At 38.2% G+C, this 16,284-nt stretch overlaps 4 protein-coding genes and 1 long non-coding RNA gene across 8 annotated transcripts; 3 read left to right on the forward strand and 2 right to left on the reverse strand.

Annotated features, from left to right (window-relative positions):
- The first annotated feature begins 527 nt into the window (after positions 1–527).
- On the forward strand, positions 528–3,695 carry LOC138126704 (E3 SUMO-protein ligase ZBED1-like). 2 transcript variants are annotated; one of them, XM_069042484.1, is made up of 6 exons: positions 528–1,100; positions 1,245–1,381; positions 1,776–1,919; positions 1,970–2,717; positions 2,777–3,070; positions 3,146–3,695. In XM_069042484.1, the coding sequence occupies exons 1-6, from the start codon at positions 1,075–1,077 to the stop codon at positions 3,633–3,635; spliced, it is 1,839 nt and encodes a 612-aa protein (XP_068898585.1). In that variant the 5' UTR covers positions 528–1,074; the 3' UTR covers positions 3,636–3,695. The 2 variants fall into 2 exon arrangements, with proteins under 2 accessions (XP_068898585.1, XP_068898586.1); XM_069042485.1 differs by lacking the exons at positions 1,245–1,381; positions 1,776–1,919 and having other exon boundaries at positions 530–1,100; positions 2,574–2,717.
- A 255-nt stretch (positions 3,696–3,950) lies between these two features.
- On the forward strand, positions 3,951–5,476 carry LOC138126712 (putative DENN domain-containing protein 10 B). 2 transcript variants are annotated; one of them, XM_069042493.1, is made up of 5 exons: positions 3,951–4,101; positions 4,150–4,533; positions 4,594–4,697; positions 4,748–4,952; positions 5,168–5,476. In XM_069042493.1, the coding sequence occupies exons 1-5, from the start codon at positions 4,062–4,064 to the stop codon at positions 5,434–5,436; spliced, it is 1,002 nt and encodes a 333-aa protein (XP_068898594.1). In that variant the 5' UTR covers positions 3,951–4,061; the 3' UTR covers positions 5,437–5,476. The 2 variants fall into 2 exon arrangements, with proteins under 2 accessions (XP_068898594.1, XP_068898595.1); XM_069042494.1 differs by having other exon boundaries at positions 3,961–4,097.
- On the reverse strand, positions 5,462–9,573 carry Lint-O (L(3)mbt interactor in ovarian somatic cells). The gene is made up of 6 exons (XM_069042486.1): positions 7,948–9,573; positions 7,377–7,620; positions 7,212–7,324; positions 6,190–6,382; positions 5,849–6,135; positions 5,462–5,795 (listed from the first exon to the last, which is right to left on the reverse strand). The coding sequence occupies exons 1-6, from the start codon at positions 8,668–8,670 to the stop codon at positions 5,649–5,651; spliced, it is 1,707 nt and encodes a 568-aa protein (XP_068898587.1). The 5' UTR covers positions 8,671–9,573; the 3' UTR covers positions 5,462–5,648.
- LOC138126717 (uncharacterized) lies at positions 6,381–7,349 on the forward strand. Its single transcript, XR_011157929.1, has 2 exons — positions 6,381–6,874; positions 6,923–7,349. It is a non-coding gene; the product is annotated as an uncharacterized lncRNA (long non-coding RNA).
- A 1,828-nt stretch (positions 9,574–11,401) lies between the features above and the next one.
- LOC138126701 (vesicle-fusing ATPase 1-like) lies at positions 11,402–16,157 on the reverse strand. 2 transcript variants are annotated; one of them, XM_069042479.1, is made up of 14 exons: positions 16,086–16,157; positions 15,833–15,901; positions 15,655–15,743; positions 15,387–15,596; positions 15,191–15,336; positions 15,003–15,141; positions 14,605–14,947; positions 14,387–14,552; positions 14,170–14,339; positions 13,524–13,712; positions 13,175–13,465; positions 12,941–13,125; positions 12,729–12,887; positions 11,402–12,675 (listed from the first exon to the last, which is right to left on the reverse strand). In XM_069042479.1, exons 2-14 carry the CDS (start codon positions 15,833–15,835, stop codon positions 12,543–12,545), a joined length of 2,223 nt encoding a protein of 740 aa, XP_068898580.1. In that variant the 5' UTR covers positions 15,836–15,901; positions 16,086–16,157; the 3' UTR covers positions 11,402–12,542. The 2 variants fall into 2 exon arrangements, with proteins under 2 accessions (XP_068898580.1, XP_068898579.1); XM_069042478.1 differs by lacking the exon at positions 16,086–16,157 and having other exon boundaries at positions 15,833–16,031.
- Between the last annotated feature and the right edge of the window lie 127 nt (positions 16,158–16,284).

The following is a 16,284-nucleotide window of genomic DNA, read 5'->3' on the forward strand; positions in this document are numbered from 1 at the left end:
GGGAGATATGAGTTGTTTTGCACAATCTGTATCTATGACGAAAAGAAACAATATCGTGTTACTAAAAAATAATAGTTATTAAGGTATCAAGGGTGTTATAAGGTTGATAATAATGCCCTAGGGGATTATTTCTCTAATAACGTATCAGAAAACTGTGTCATTATCGTTCAATAACAACACAGTAGGTCATTAAGAAACAATATCGTGTTACTAAAAAATAATATACTATTTTCCAACATAAACGCCGACTTTCTCGGGAACAATGGATGCAACCCACAATTCTCTAAAATTCCACACAACTCTAAATAATAATAATATACAAATAATTCACAGTAATGTTAGATATTCTACATTTTCTGGAACAGGGATGCAGACCATCGACAAGGTAGTAACAGTTGTGGATAGAGTTGAGCTATAAATTCTAATTAATTAAATCGCGAGGGTACTTTCAATTTTTATTAATAGGAACTCAGGAGTGTGACGGCACCTCTTGCAAGTCTAGCCATCAGGAGTAACATTAGTGTAGTGTTGCCGATTTTTAATCGATTCTGGCAATAATCGATCCAGACGGCCAAAATAATCGATTTTTTAGATCGATTATGGGAGCTACGATTTTTAGTCGAATCGATTTTTTTTGTCGTATAATCGGCAAAATAATCGAAACATTCTTGAACAATGACGCAAAACAATTTTCTTTGCGTTTGCGTGTTGCACTGTTGCCTCTCTCCAAGATTCCAATTAAAAAAAATATATATATAGTTTAGGGTCCCTAACTCCCTAGGGACTTTATATTCAGTCAGTACTACCAACATTGATTATTAGCCAAAATGACACAGATGGGAAGGGGGAGATGTGGATGTCCAATCAGGTCCAAGTAGTCTTTCCAAGTCCAAGGTCCAATGTCGCAATGTCCAATTATTTTATTTGCGCAATGTGCAACACAGATTGTGCAATTCTTAAACTGTGAAGTGTAAAGCGTGTAAACTGTAAAGTGTGGTATAAAGTTATTAAAGTAAATCAAGAACGCAATTTAGCAATCCCGCAATCCGAACCCGAAATTCCACTTCATTTCACATGTGCATATGGTGTGAGGTTCAAAAGTAAGTAAAAATGCCTGGAAATAAGAAATGTAGTGTTGTATGGAATAATTATATCAAAACTGCTGGTGGTGGGATTTGCAAGTTATGTGGAAAAGAAATAAAATCTTGTGGAAACACAACTAACCTAATGAACCACCTTCATAGGAAACATGATTTTGTATCGAATCAGGCAAATCGAAGAAAAAATCACATCCAGACTCGAGGTCAGACACAGGGAAAGAACAACGTCGACCAGGAACAAGGGAATTCTTCAACTGCAATTTCAAATCCCTGTCAAAATGGTAACAACCCCGTACCTACCCTGATAGATTGCATGTTTTTAAATTCTAGTTCCAAAACATAACGCAGTGAAAAATACTAAATTCTCCATCTCAATTGTTTCACGTTATGGAGAAAACCGTTGTAGTCTTGCAGATTAATTCCCGCCACACTTGTTTTTGTGTCTGTATCTGTCTTCTGTCAAAAAAACGTGCAATCTATCAGCGTACGGAGTTTAGGTGCTTCCATGTAAATACGTAGCTAATACCTGTTCACGTTGGATTGAACATTAATGGTGCAAATTGTACACATTTGGCACTAACGTTCATATGAGTTGTCATAGTCATTTGCACCACAGCTGCTCTTCCCAACGTGAACAGGTATTACTTGTGCAAAATGCAAACGGTAATTTTATAGAACGGATTGATATGGAAGTAGAAGACGAAATTTCATGTTCTAGTCTCAGTAGTATTGGAACCACGTCTACTGTTACTTATAAAACCAACAGTTCTCTGCAAAAACGAATTGACACTGCATTTTCAGAAATACGGTCATTTAAGGGTATATACTCTTCCTGCACAATTGATTTATATTTAGTTTACCCGTTGTAGATGGTGGTGATAAGGCCATACAAATCACAAATGCATTACTGTTCATGATTGTAAAAGACAGTTTACCATTGGATTCAACTGAAAAGGATGGATTCAAGTATTTCATAAAAATGGCACTGCCACATTATGCAGTTCCTGGGCGGACAAAAATTACTTACTTATTAGATAACAAATTTGATGCATTGAAATGTATTGCTAAGGCGCAAATAAGTGAAGTCAATTGTCTGTCAATTACTGCTGACATATGGACAGAAACAACAAATACAAGAAGTTTCCTGGGTGCTACTGCACATTACATACACAACTATAAGTTTTGCAATGTATTTATTTGTTTAGAAGAATTAGATGCAGCACATACTGCTGAATATATAAAAGAAAGACTCTTAAATGTGTGTGAGGATTGGAACATTGCTGTTCCAAAAATTGCCGCTCTTATAACAGACAATGGAGCAAATATCACCAAAGCATCAGCAGACCTTGTAGGCAAGAGCAGAAATCTACCTTGCTTTTCGCACACATTGAATTTGGTTGCCTCAAAAGTTTGTGATATTGAAAATATTGCTCCATTGGTATCGTCAGTGAAAGCAATTGTTACTTTTTTCAGACAATCTGTTTCTGCAGCTGATGAGCTAAGGAAAGTTACCAATTTAAGACCAATTGCATCTGTTCCTACAAGGTGGAACTCTACCTACTTTATGCTACAGAGATTTATGGACATTCGGAATGAAATTGGAACTGTTTTATTAAAGTAGGTTGTTACAAAATGAGGTGCAAAAATAAAAATAAAATAATTGGTTTTTCTATTAGATTTCCTAGAAGCCCAAGGATGTTAACTGCAGCAGAATTACAACAAGTTGAAGAAGTACTGCAATTACTATCGCCTTTAGAACAAGCTTCAACAGAGATGTGTGGTGAAAAATATGTTACTGCCAGCAAAATTATTCCACTCGTTAACATTTTACAAAAACAATTTAGTGCACTACATTTAGAAACACAAAATGGACAATGTATGAAAACCACATTATTACAAGAGCTGAAGAAAAGGTTTGGAAAGATGGAAGAAGTACAACTATTGTCAATTGCAACACTATTAGATCCAAGGTCAATTTTAACTTACTGCAAAATTTAAGAATTAATTAAGGTTAATATTTTTTAAAAATCATATTTCATTTTTAGGTTTAAACGGTTACACTTTGGAAATCCACTTGGAATGTCAAATGCAATCGTTAAAATAAAGCAATTGCTTCTTCAAGCCAACAACGAGGAGGGACGAAATAATGTTGCTAATACAGAGACTGTCCCACTTGAAACAGATGCTGAGTTCGAGTTGTCAATTTGGAACTACCATAATGAATTAGTAAAATCTACAACAGTGGTTGATCCATCGGATGATTCCGAAAATGAATTGAAACATTATTTAAACCAAAAAATAGTGAGTATCAAGGAAGATCCTCTGCTTTTCTGGGAAAGACATAAGACAGTGTATCCTAATCTGACAAATATTGCCTTGAAATATCTCACCGTTGTTGCAACCTCGGTACCTGCCGAACGCATGTTTTCAAAAGCAGGGATTGTGATGGAGCCCCACCGAAACCGCCTACTACCAAGCAGACTAGGGAAATTAGTTTTTCTAAATTCCTTGAGTGCAGAACAGTGGCATTTATAAAATAAGTAATGTATAACTGTATAAGTAGCATATAAATTTAAATATACGTATAAAGTAAAAGTAGTATAAATTTCTCTAGGTACAAAATAAAGGTGCGCCTCATAATGATTTCAATGTGATGTGACTTACTCTCAACCGTAATTTAGAATCGATCATTTCAAAAATCGATTATTTCTGTTTCGATTAATCGCTAAATCGATTCTGAACGTAAAACTTTGAATCGATTCAAGAAATCGATTATTTAAAAAAAAATCGGCATCACTACATTAGTGTGGCGTAGATTCCTGCAAGAGTGTCATAGATGTCAGCACATTCGACCATTATTCATTCAAATGGCCTTCAACCGAAAACCTACTTATCTAAGCAAAGTATTTTTATTAGTCACATGATCCTAGTTTCACATAATGTTGATGTTAGCGTCCAACAATGACTTACAGAGAAAAACTTGTGTCATTCCATGTTGTTGGTAAGACCATTACATTCGAAAACGTCTCTGCATTGTTATTTTTTATAGAAAGAGAGAATAACAAAAACTTTCTCACATGGACATACCCTACGATAACGGATGACCAGAAAAAATACGTCCTGCAAAAATGTTTCGCAGAAGACGATCAAAGTGAATATATGTGTTGGCGCAACAATAACACCTGGTTTCACATACGTAAAGTTACCGAAAACAAGACATTCGCAATCGTAATTTTAGCTAAAGAATTTGAACCAAAAAAGTACAGATTATTATGTGATATTTTAGGGAAAAAATATTCAAAGTGTCAAAATCCTGTTGAACTGGTTTCGTTGTATTTGAATCTGTGCATGTCAGGTTCTTGCACGTTACACGAAAATGGAACTTCGTATTCTTGTAATTTCAAAAATTTCGAATATCCTACAAATATAAAAGGTTGGGGATTTTTATTGCGCAATGTTGCCGGCATTAGTTACCGCCAAATTTAAATTGCAGAGTTTATCCGGTCGTTCGATTTGGAAATTATTTTACTTTACACCGCCATCCTCCTTAAGAGAAGAACATTGGTCTATCACCCCAACACAGAACAATTACTAAATGTAGGTAAACCGGACGTGCAAAAATAATCAAATTAAGCGTTTTATTTTAGGAATTGTTGGCTTTAAGTAATCTGGTGCCTTGTAGAAAAGTCGACGAATATTTACACCCCGTTGTAGACAACGCCATCAAATTAAAAGGTTTGTCCTTTTACGTCGCAGGAACCACTGACGGCGATTTAATAAAGGAAGAACACCTGTACGATTTGTTTGTTGACCTACAGTCTCGCCAAATAACAGTTTCACCCAAGGCCGAAGGTAAAATTATGTGTGCGCTAAATTTTTTTAACGACACGATTTATGACATCCGTAATCAAACGATAAAAATATCTTGACTGAACTATCGGCAGGATCATAAATCTATCGTTATATATACGGGAATTGGCCTTCCTTTTCCGTTTCGAAAGATATCTTGTCTGAAGTCAGTTGTTTAGTCCGCGGTTCGCACCAACACAAAACACTTTTTTTTTTAGAAACGATGAGCATGACCAAGACTCACAAAGAAATAGCAGATTTTCTTGTAAAGTTGTCAACAAGCGAATTGTCCGAAAAGGACATCAAGCAACAAATTCTAAAAAAAACGACAGATCTGTTGAGTTTATTGAAAAACATGGCGACGGTGACAGCCGGAAGTGACTTAAAAATGATTACCACAAATGAATTGAAGTCCAAGAAGTTTCACCCCGCGCTGGAAAATTTTCTCTTTAATTTGGCGCTTGCGGAGAACATGATGATGCTATAAACGATGTACATTTTTAATAAAACACTTTTATAACGTGAAATATTTTAATTTCTCTTAATTTCCTAAATTGCATTGTACAAAAAAATATTGATGTAACTAGTCAATCTATTCGTAAACTTAACATACAACTGAACGCTGTGGACAATGGTGAAGTGATCTTCAGTTGAATAAATTAAAATAATATTGTTATTATCACATGAGCGTTAATAAATTTACAACCAGTACAGCTTAGGGTCATCCCGTCTTACTTGTAATTTAACAACGTGTTTATAAATCTTCAACGCTGGTCCTAATTTCAATTTTAAATTCGTGAGAACGTCCATCCTCGTCATCAGGAGCAACGAGCGTCCGTCTATCTCCTGAAACAGTCGAATCGTCAAAACCACCCTCGGCGACCCTCGCTGCAACCCACCTGTTCCCTGAAGATGTTCGCCTCCTTGGGAAAATATTGGGCAAAGTACTGATAAACCTCCTCTGCAGACCAATTCGTGGCGTCTGGTATGCTCGGATCGATGTTGTCGTCGTCGGAGTCCTTGTTGCTCTGATTACTTTGCGAATCAGAAACGCCTCCGTCGCCGTTTTGCTGCACTTCGTTCTGCGGACTCAGCTGTGGCGGTGTGGGAGATAACGGCGGAGATTGATAATTTGGTGTTGTGTTTCCTGATATGGAAGGCGACGACGAATTGTTATCGTTCGTGTCTGAAATCGCGTACGAAATGAGACCGTCCGCCAAAACGTAAAAGTCTCGATTACCATTGCCGTTTGTTAATTTCTGCGAAAACGAATTGCTCATGTTTGACTGGATCTCGTTGATTTTCAGCTCCTCGGGCATCTCACAGTTTATGCAAAGCCATCTCGTCGGCGGCTTCGTCTTCTCGGGGATGCGCGGTTCGTGGCATCCCGAGTGGTAAGCGTCCGCGCAGACGGCGCAGATCGTCAGGCAGCCCTGGAAAGCGGTTCGTCCATAGCACAAATGTTGTTTCATTGTTGCGGTGAAACTCAATACGTATAAAAAACAGAACATATTCTCGGAAGACGTAGCCAAAGTGCATAAGCAAGTTGCTTGAGGAATGAGTGGACGCATTGTTATTACTAGGAGCGGTAGATAAGGTTAACAAGAAAGCCGCACACTGTACAAGAGTAAACAAAAAAACATTAAACAATGAAATATCTCAAGTGAGAGCGCTAATGAAATCAGAATAAATAAAAGTATTATCTTATGGGATTTTGACTCATCAGACGATAATCATATTGAACTGAAATACTGACTACGTTCGCTTAAAAATAAAGAAAGAAAACATATTTAAGTACTGCAAAACTTAAATATTATCAACATCGACTCATTTAAAAGAAATGTTGATATTTATCAACAAATAGTAGGTACCTACATATCGACGATTTTCTAATCTGTAAGCAATCAATTACTTCAGTGTTTATGGTAAGCAGCAATTTCTAAAATTATTTTCAATGTTATTTCTTATTGCAGATCTCTTTGTTTTAAGACATTTTTCCAGGGGTTTATGATTTATGTCAGCCACAGATGTTAGCCAATAGCCAATTGGGCTTGAGTTTAAGATGGCGGCAATACACAAGTCTACTTTCCAAAAAAATAATCACATGACTGCATAACAAAACGACTTGGATTAAATAAAAAATGAATATTATATCATTTTCAGTGCAATGAGTTGAGATTAGCCATAAATTGCATCTTCATAATGAGTCATATTAGAAACACACAATAATAAATCAGGAATAGAAAATGCTAAAATACTCACTGCATCTGAGGTTTCAAAGCAAACCACACAGGTTTTGCAGTGTGGACATTGCCAAGTATTATCCGGATACATCCTGAGCATCATATCTTCCCCATTGAGACAACTATAATGGGCTGAAAATAGAACAGTAAATTCGGATAGCGTTGTCGTTTTTTCAAAACGAACCTTTATTGCTACATTCGCGACAAGCCACCATCCGATCGTTGGGTCCCCTTTTGTTTTGTATGTGGCATACAGAACAAACTCCACCTTGTTCTCGGCCACTGTTGGAGGTGCGCGAATTGGGCCTGGACTCATCGCTCAATTTGGCCAAATGCTTCTCAATCGTGGCCTTGTTCAATGAACCCAGGGGACGTCCGCGTTTTTTCGGAATGTGGGTGTCTGAGGGATCGAAGACTTTCTTGGCCCTCTGCAAAAGTGAGGTTATGAAAGTCACGATCGGTAAAAATAATGTTAGCGATTGATTGGTGCACTTGAGACGTTTTTAATTAACGGGACGATAGCGTTCACCAAGTTGGAATTGGGTTATTTGTGGTGATTGTCAGTTCGAGTTGGAGGTTAGGAATTTAGGGATCTGTGTGCGTTTCTGATTGCGGGATTTTGGTGGCTTTTAGGTTTTTTCAACTTTCGAACAGATGGTACCATTTTAGGTTTGGTGGTCTTCATTGGTCAGGTTTTCGGTGGTGAAAACTCGTCACATCTGTCACTCTGTGATTGACAATTGGCTGGAACTAACCTTTCGCCGTCCCCCTACTCGTAGACTTCCACTTTCCGACTTTTTCTCGTCGGAGTCCATGTTTTCGACAGGTTTCTCTTTTTTGATGCCAGGTTTAGGCCCAGGCTTCTTCCTCGGTTTGACATTGATGACCAGGTCCTGGGAATGACTATCTCCGTCCCTCGCGTCGCCGTTCGCACCCTTGAAATTGTCAATTTCGTCCGTTCTGCGTCCCTCGTCCTTCGTCGGTCCCATCAAGTAATTGTCGTTGTCCATCTTGACGAGACCCCCGTTCTCGACTTCCTTCTCGATCAAGATGGAAATGTACTTCTTCGTGTATCTGACGCTGTCCTTGGAGAGTATGTTGTTGATGATTTCTTCGCCGGGAACCCCGAACTCCAGGTAGTCCGGCTCCAGGACGACGAGCTCGCCGAAGGCGTTAGTCAAGAGTTGTGCGAACTTCCTGTTGGCTTTGTTGTCGGCGTTGTTATCGTTCTGATTGTCACGTTTGACGTGCGAGTATTTTTTCGCAGCATTTCTGTAGCTGATGCTCCCTTTGTACTCCACTTTGAGGACGACGTCGTTCTCGACGCACCACTGCAGGTCGGACCGGGCCTCCACGGAGTTTATGGAAAAGCGCCGGAACAGGTAATTGCATATCCGCTGTATGTCGGGCCGCGCTTTACGGCGACGTAACTGGTCAATCGCCTCAAGAATGCGGTCTCTGTTCTTTATCGAATTCATTGCGATCGGATTTTCGACGACTCCTGTTTATCAGATACGCGCGATAAAAGTCGGTCTATCGAGCGGAGCGCAACTGTCCGGTGCGTGCAAAAAACGCCAAAACGCCGACAAAAAGACCCCGGGACTTACGCACTTTCGCAACTGTTGCCACGGTCTCCGGGACTCCTCTTCCGCTTGGTGGATACACCGTGCGGCTCGGGATCCACGCTGCGCGCTTAGGCGGTCCACGGCGTGCAAACTCTCGCTCGAATTTTGGCTCTTCCGTTGGGTGTTTGCGGCCGCACTTCGCACCAGGTGCTCACCTCGACAACTACGGATTATTTGGACGAGTTTTCGGCGTTGTCCGTCGCGTATTTACCCGGGAAAAGGTCGCGATCAGGAGCGGCTTTTACCACGCACTTGTGCCGAGTTCGTTGAGCGTTCCTCGCACGGGTTTGGTTTTATCCGTGTTGCGGCAGGGTTGCTGAAACGAATCGCAGCTGCGCACGCTTAACTTCGCTCAGGATCGGGCCCGATCAACTATTTATCTTTTAATTTTGTTTACGCCTTTGGTGCTCCCTCCGTTAATTATGCGTCCGTAATTGGACGCTTCGTTATTTAGGGAGTTTCAATCGAATTCTGGATCGGACTCGGATTTTACACCAAGGCGCCCACTCGATATCTGACGCCACACCTGTCGCAGAAACGCCGGTTGAACTCATTACCTCGCGCTTCTTACCTCAACTTTTAAATTACGATGCGACCGGCGTTAATTGAAATAAAACCATAGACGGTACGCTCCCTGGGGCTCCTCTCGTCCGACAACTTTCGAAAAACAGGCGGGTCCGGTGCCGCGCGCTGCCGTCGCTAACCCTCTTTTTTATTTAACAACTTGGACGGGCAAGATGAATCAGGCACGATTTTCTATATTCAACTCTCGCAACAGCTCAGCCGTCAAAACGATACGAGAGGATAAAATTGTGGAAGAAGTGATGGAGGTGACAAGAGCCAGTGGCGTAGCATCGCGCGGCTCGAAAAACTCCGCGATAAATCAATAAGTGCCGTCGCGACCGAGAAAATTCGCAAAACTTCACGTTTCACTCCACAAATTCTATTTTCGTCCAGATTCCGCGCATCCCTTCATTTTAAAATGCAACCGTTTTGACAGCGGTCACGCCTAAATCGTCACACATTTTTTTTGATTAAATAAAAATGAAATCAATCGTTTCGATACCCCTCTCCACCACTGATTTTAACCTTGAAAAAATCGCTAACCTTGAATTCGCGGTCGCGTCCTATCGATTTTTCTTCAAGGCCAACCTCAGTACCATTTAAGAAAATTGTACTCTCTATGAAAAGAAATTCCAAAATTTATTAAAAGCCATTAGTTCCTTGGGTTTACAGAAAAAAAAAACAAGTCTTTAAAGTCAAAATGGTACCTACCTAACTTTTTCCAGGCAGGTTTAAATTATTCAAAGTCCCATTACTTAAAACTTGTATTAATGTGAATAAGTACCTGAAGGTGACAAAAAAAATAACTCCTATCCCAAAAAAGCCACCTGTTTAACAATTTTCCGTCCTGGAACTAGTCGCAGTAATTATTGTCGGTGGTCTTTGAATCCATGAGTTTACTCTAGGCCGTGTAAATAAGGAAAAATCTCCAAAATTAGAAACGCCAAGAGGGCAATTGTACTTATCAGACAATATTCTTGCTAAGCGGTAAACTTAATTTGTTGTGAAGATAAGATGTACACCTCCTCGCAAGTTTTTCTACTTCTTTTCTACAGTTATGGCCAAATATGTACTTTTTATATCTTCAAATATGGTTAGTTAGACGTCAGTTGTTTCATAAGTATACTTATTTTAATTGTGACGTCTGCTTACTGTTTTAAACTTTATTTTAATTAAGTATCAAGTTGTGACATATACTTAACTGGAAAGTAGACTTATTTATCTAGAAAGATAACATTCTAACTTTATTTTTTTACATATAATTTATCTACTTCTTGATTTCTAAAAAATCAGATAAAAACATGAAATAATCTTCTTTTCCTACGACCCTTACAAAACCTTGCATAAGCAGGCATGAAAATTATCAATTTCATCCACCTGTGTCTTATAATAACGCACACTACACTCGCATTGTCAAAAATAGTTTCTACATATAACTCGTTGGAAAGTGTCTTTCATGCATTTGTGTGGTTTGGCACTCGGCTAGCGCCTCAGCATAAATACACAAACACAAAATCATGCGAAATGTGTCACTTTCCATACTCGTTATATAACATACGAATCTCTAATTTTCTCCAAATATCTTTTAAATATTTAATACCTTCGTTTTATGCAAATTTAAAATTTTAAACTAGAGCTGAACTACTGTATTATATCATACTGCAGAACAAATGAAGGTGATGTACAATTTGCAACAGCTTGTGACATAATTTAACCTGCACGATAAAGGCATTTCGGTATTAAAAACTATGTATTATTATTACGTTCAGGAGGTCATCACCCATCAGTGACCAACTTTTACAACCATGGGATGACCTACTCGATTGCCATTAATTTGTCAGGCTGTAGTGGCCTGTCAACATGCATTGTTAAAACTTGATTAAAATTGATAAAATAGTACAAATGAAGTACACGGACAGTCCCATCCTGAGCGTGTTAGATCTTCCCAGATGAAAAATGGTGGATGCGCCGGAAGAGCGAGCGCCCTCTGTCGTCTACACTTTTCAAATGATACTAAAAGTTTACCTTCATTTATATTAATAAATCTCGTTATACATAGTCATTGACAATAATATTAAGTATATAGGATGTTTCATTTATTGATACCTCCAAATAGCACCAAGGGACATCAATAAATATATTGCAAAGCTTGGTGTCTCGTAAGTGGTATGAAGCGAATTTAGTAATTGTCATCCAACCCTTCAATCGGGACTCTGTGAGGTAGCCGGTTAGCTATATTACAGCTGAAACATCCTGTATATACATGTTATACTCAATACCTACATATAGGCATTCTTCAACAATTAGAAAAGCTATAAATGACAACTTTTTAAATGACAACTGACATATTTCTTGTTTTTGCTGAGACGAGAAAGTAAAAGATGTTTGGTCGGAAGTCGGCGTCACTTAAAAAGCTGTAAAAGAAACGAAACAAATTTTTACTTCAAATTCTTTTGCACCGTAGCAATCTGGCATTAAGCATTGATGAGATCGTTCACGTTGACAAATTATACAAAATGAAAAATATAACAAAGAAGTTCGTATCTAACGTATGTAACAGTCCCGGACGAAACGGTTTTAACATTCTAATATCCAACATTATTGACTCTGAATATAAGCTAAGCTTGTACCTAAACTACATAATTCATTTCTACAACAATACACACAGAAATACACAGAGATAAATTATATAAATTAAGACTTAACCGACTTATCACAAGAACTACTTACTTCATTGTGAACCAATAATACTTGAATGAAATGTCTTTGTGTATGTGTACAATCTTCTATATATCTACTTGCTACACAATGAACACTGATTTTATATATAAAAAATAAATTTAAACAACTTTAACAACAAATTATATTAACTAACGCAATATAGTTTCGTAACGATTTGCTAAAATTTCAAAATATACTATAAATTATTGGCAATTAAAAGTGAGACGGAAACTAGTTGGTTTGTTCTGATAAACAATTCAGTTGCACGATACAGGATACATATTTATTAAATGATAGTCGATTTTGGAACACCTCTATGTGTTTTTAAAACCTACCAAGGTCTATTTATTTAATTAACAATTGACTATTCCTGGGAATATTGCTAAATATTTGGAATGTGCATGAACTGTATGTTTTACTGCTATAATGTTATGGTTTAATTAGGCCATACCAGGGTCTTCCAATGCACCATCTTCTTCTAGTTTAGTTATTAATTTCATCACTCTAACCTTCTCATCGGTTTGTCGTGACATATCTATTAAAGCCAACAATTTCTTAATACCGATAAATATGCTAAAAAAAAATCAATCATAAATCATGAATAACACACAATAAAAACAATGTACCGTTTTCCCTGAACTTGTTGGCCGATTTTCTTGAGTTCGTGAGCACTAAATACGTCGGAAGCTTTCAGAACAGCCAGTAAGTGGTCGGCTTTGGAAAGATTCGGCAAGTGTAAAATCGCGGTGAACGCTGACAACATTTCCATGTCTTCGAGAACTTGTCTGCGAAACAATAGTTTAAATTCAATTTGCAAAGTGGTCAAATAAGAAATAACCTTCTGCTGCTCGTACACAAAATCAGCAATTTTTTCCCTGGTGGTGGTTGCTTCTTCAACAAAACCAAAAGCGCCTGCAATGTTAAATTGGAATATCGCGGACCAATAGGACCGTAATCTAACAGTCTTTCAATATTATCCACTAGTATGCAACTCAACGTTGAACGATAAGCGTCATCAAACACCTGTTGGGTACAATAATGAGCGTTGACCCCACCGGAAATTAGACGTTACCTTTCTGATATGTAAGCATTTGGCTGTTTCCGTGTACCCCACCATTTCCTCAGGTGAGCACACTTTAATAAACGGAAAATCGGATTCTTTTGCAAGCTGCGCTGCTAAAGCGGTTTTTCCGGCATTCGGGGGGCCCTCGATCAGTACAGACACCAAACCTGAAGTGTCTTTCGCTTGAGCTTGTTGGGTGAACAGTCTGCCGTCTTCTAGAATGCTGCTGACCGGGGAACCCCACTCGACAATACCGCGTGCCAAAAATTGGTCAAGGATTTCTAAAGAAGTACCGAATGCCTGTTTCACATGAAACAATTAATTGCAAGTTTTTTTTTCCAAGTCACGTTATACGTACCGGTTTTATGTCGTTTTCTAAAGCGTTCAGGAAGTCACTTCGGTTAACTAACAGTTTAGAGATTGCTTCTGGATCGACTTCGACCTTGCTGGCAGCTTTGATCAAACGATTCATCGCAGTTGATTGGGCAGCTCTGATTAAGCCCTCAAGCTCGGCACCCGAAAAATTTTTAGTTCGTGCAGCCATTTCCTGAAAATAAACATTTTAGATTGATTTTCGATTTGTAATAATGGTATATTATTTTGAAACAAGTTTAGTAACTAAACTAGCTAAAGTTCTAAAATTGAGTTCTGTACAAAAAAACAACGGAAACTAACTTCTAGTTCATAGTTTGTAAACCTTTCACGTTCACCTCTGAAACTCAAGGCAATAAGTATGTATGATTATATTAATTTATTAGTCAAGTTATTGTAAAAAGTAATTGTTTTTTGTAATTAGAGTAAACAAAGACTTCTATCAGTAATATCTTTGATACAGTGGCGGCTCGTTAAATGACGCAGGTGCTGCTTCATCCAGAATTTTCTGCGTTTTGTTTTCATTTTAATTGAAAAAAATTTCACGGGGGCGGCAAAATCTGCTTCGTCCGTTCCTGAAGTCACCGGCCGCCACTGCTTTGCTGTAATATTTTACGATTTAGGAAACTTACCCTTATGTCAACATCAGGACTAATTTTCTTATATTGCTTCATCCTGCTGGTGTGAATATTGAGAATTTCATATCTTCCATCCTCATCTGGCAGACTAATTTCCACCTGAACTTCCAACCTACCAGGTCTGAGCAAGGCGTCATCAATCATATCTCTTCTGTTTGTCATTCCTAATCTCCAATTTTAAAACAACACTTTAAAAAATAAATACACTCACCAATTACAAGAATGTTATTGAGCTGTTCCACTCCATCGATTTTTGACAAGAGCTGGTTAACAACTGTATCATGAACTCCTGTGTTCCCAGCAACTGACCCTCTCTGTTTACAAATAGCGTCGATTTCATCAAATATAATAATATGCAAGCCACTGTTGGGACCAGCCTGGAATGATCAGTGGAAAAAAATATTTTCCAGATATAAACGGTATTTTTACCCGTTTTTCTTCCTCTTCAGCATCAGCAAAGAGACGCCTAATGTTGGCTTCTGATTCACCCACGTATTTGTCCAACACTTGTGGACCATTAACAATTTTTGGTTCTCTGGCATTCAACATTTTTCCAATCTGTCTGGCCATCAAAGTTTTACCAGTACCAGGTGGGCCATATAATAGTATACCTTTAACATGTTTGCAACCCAACTGTTCAACTATTTCTATTGGGAATACCCTCGAAGCAAAAGCTCTCCTGAAGATGGCATTAAATTCTTTCCCCAATCCTCCAATACCCATTTTCTGGAAGTCCCAGTCTGGATTGATGATAGACTGGCGCACTTGTTTTCTACAACAATCAAATCATTTACGCAATTATGTTGTAAAACTTGTTACTGCAATACCCTTTTGCCTTCCCAACTAAATTAAGAGCAGATGCTTCTGCTTTTTCAAACTGTATTACAGTGTTTGGTGTTAGTTTTCCTAGTTTACCCTTCTTAGGCTTGGCCTCTCCTCCTTGTCTAATAGTGTTAATATTAACAACTAAAAGGTAACAAATGAAGCAAATTAATTGACACACTGCACATACAACCTTCAACTTCTTTAACAACAAGAATCAACAGCTTTTTGTCCTTAAATGCAAAAGCCAGCTGCTGATCAACTGTAAACATTTGGTTTGGAAATGAGTAAAGAAATTCTTTGGCCATTTCATCTGTATCATATTGCTCTTGTGAGGTTCTACAAAATTGTGAATTCATTTAAAATATATGCAAGTAGGTTGCACAAACGTTTTTTTCTGCATGTAATCTGCTTCAAGTACAATGGCTGTTATGTAATCCTCTTCTTTGTAAGGATTAACTTCAATTTCCTGATTAATGGATAATACTGCCCATTTCCTTTGAGGTAAACTGAAACCCACTTCATGCCTTTGTACTCTAGGGTCCTTCTTGATAGAAAAAATAAATCTCTGGCCACTCCCTGCGACCACCTCAAGATGTCTGTTTACAAAAGACAATCAACAGTACGGCAATTCATCACAGGTATGATGAAACTTACTCAACAGATTGTGGAAAATCTGAGTCATTCACAACTGCACAATTTGTCAATGACAACTCATCAGATGGACATTTTGTCACCTTGAACAGCTAAAACACGATAAAAATAACACTCACCCCTTTACAATAGCAATCTGATAAAATAATTGGAGAAGAAAGTTAGAAAAAAAATCTTTTACCATGTTTGTTTTCTTTTAGCAATTTTTCAAGTGATGGCTGAGTTTGGTCCAGCTGCAATGCAGGTTTCACTGAAAAGCAGGAAAATCAATACTTGTGTGGAACACCAACATAACCTCTTAATTGTTATAGTGACAGAGTAAAAGATGAACACGATGAACACGTCTGAGACAGCTGACAGCGATGACAGGACTCGCGCGAAATAATTTAAAATAATTATTGTGCAACGCTGGCAGTAATAGTAATTAAACAAACCTTGATGTCATTTTTTAAATCTTTATTACTAATTATTCATTTTTGTTCCAAAAATGAAGACCGCGCTACAATGGTTAAGAACCGTGGAGGGAGAAAAGACTGGAGATGGCATTTCCTATGCTGCCCATGTTAAAAATCCGAACCCTCTAAAAGCACGTGCAACAACCTTTTATGACCCAGTCCACAATGCGCTACATAA

This window comes from Tenebrio molitor, chromosome 3 (genome assembly GCF_963966145.1).
Source record: "Tenebrio molitor chromosome 3, icTenMoli1.1, whole genome shotgun sequence".
NCBI lineage: Eukaryota > Metazoa > Arthropoda > Insecta > Coleoptera > Tenebrionidae > Tenebrio > Tenebrio molitor.

Bases quoted from the DNA above. Each gene is read 5' to 3' on its own strand.
- LOC138126701 (XM_069042479.1), bottom strand. The intron at 15,337-15,386 runs GTTTGTGCAACC...ACAATTTTGTAG, and splicing joins GATTACATGCAGAAAAAAAC to AACCTCACAAGAGCAATATG. The intron at 15,142-15,190 runs GTTGTATGTGCA...GTTACCTTTTAG, and splicing joins TGTTGTTAAAGAAGTTGAAG to TTGTTAATATTAACACTATT.
- LOC138126712 (XM_069042493.1), top strand. From the start codon at position 4,062: ATGACTTACAGAGAAAAACTTGTGTCATTCCATGTTGTTG. The intron at 4,698-4,747 runs GTAGGTAAACCG...GTTTTATTTTAG, and splicing joins ACACAGAACAATTACTAAAT to GAATTGTTGGCTTTAAGTAA. The intron at 4,953-5,167 runs GTAAAATTATGT...TTTTTTTTTTAG, and splicing joins AGTTTCACCCAAGGCCGAAG to AAACGATGAGCATGACCAAG.
- Lint-O (XM_069042486.1), bottom strand. From the start codon at position 8,670: ATGAATTCGATAAAGAACAGAGACCGCATTCTTGAGGCGATTGACCAG. The intron at 7,325-7,376 runs GTTCGTTTTGAA...TTCTATTTTCAG, and splicing joins TCGCGAATGTAGCAATAAAG to CCCATTATAGTTGTCTCAAT. The intron at 6,136-6,189 runs GTAATCGAGACT...ACGCGATTTCAG, and splicing joins GAAATTAACAAACGGCAATG to ACACGAACGATAACAATTCG.
- LOC138126704 (XM_069042484.1), top strand. From the start codon at position 1,075: ATGTGCATATGGTGTGAGGTTCAAAA. The intron at 1,101-1,244 runs GTAAGTAAAAAT...CCACCTTCATAG, and splicing joins ATATGGTGTGAGGTTCAAAA to GAAACATGATTTTGTATCGA. The intron at 3,071-3,145 runs GTCAATTTTAAC...TTTCATTTTTAG, and splicing joins GCAACACTATTAGATCCAAG to GTTTAAACGGTTACACTTTG.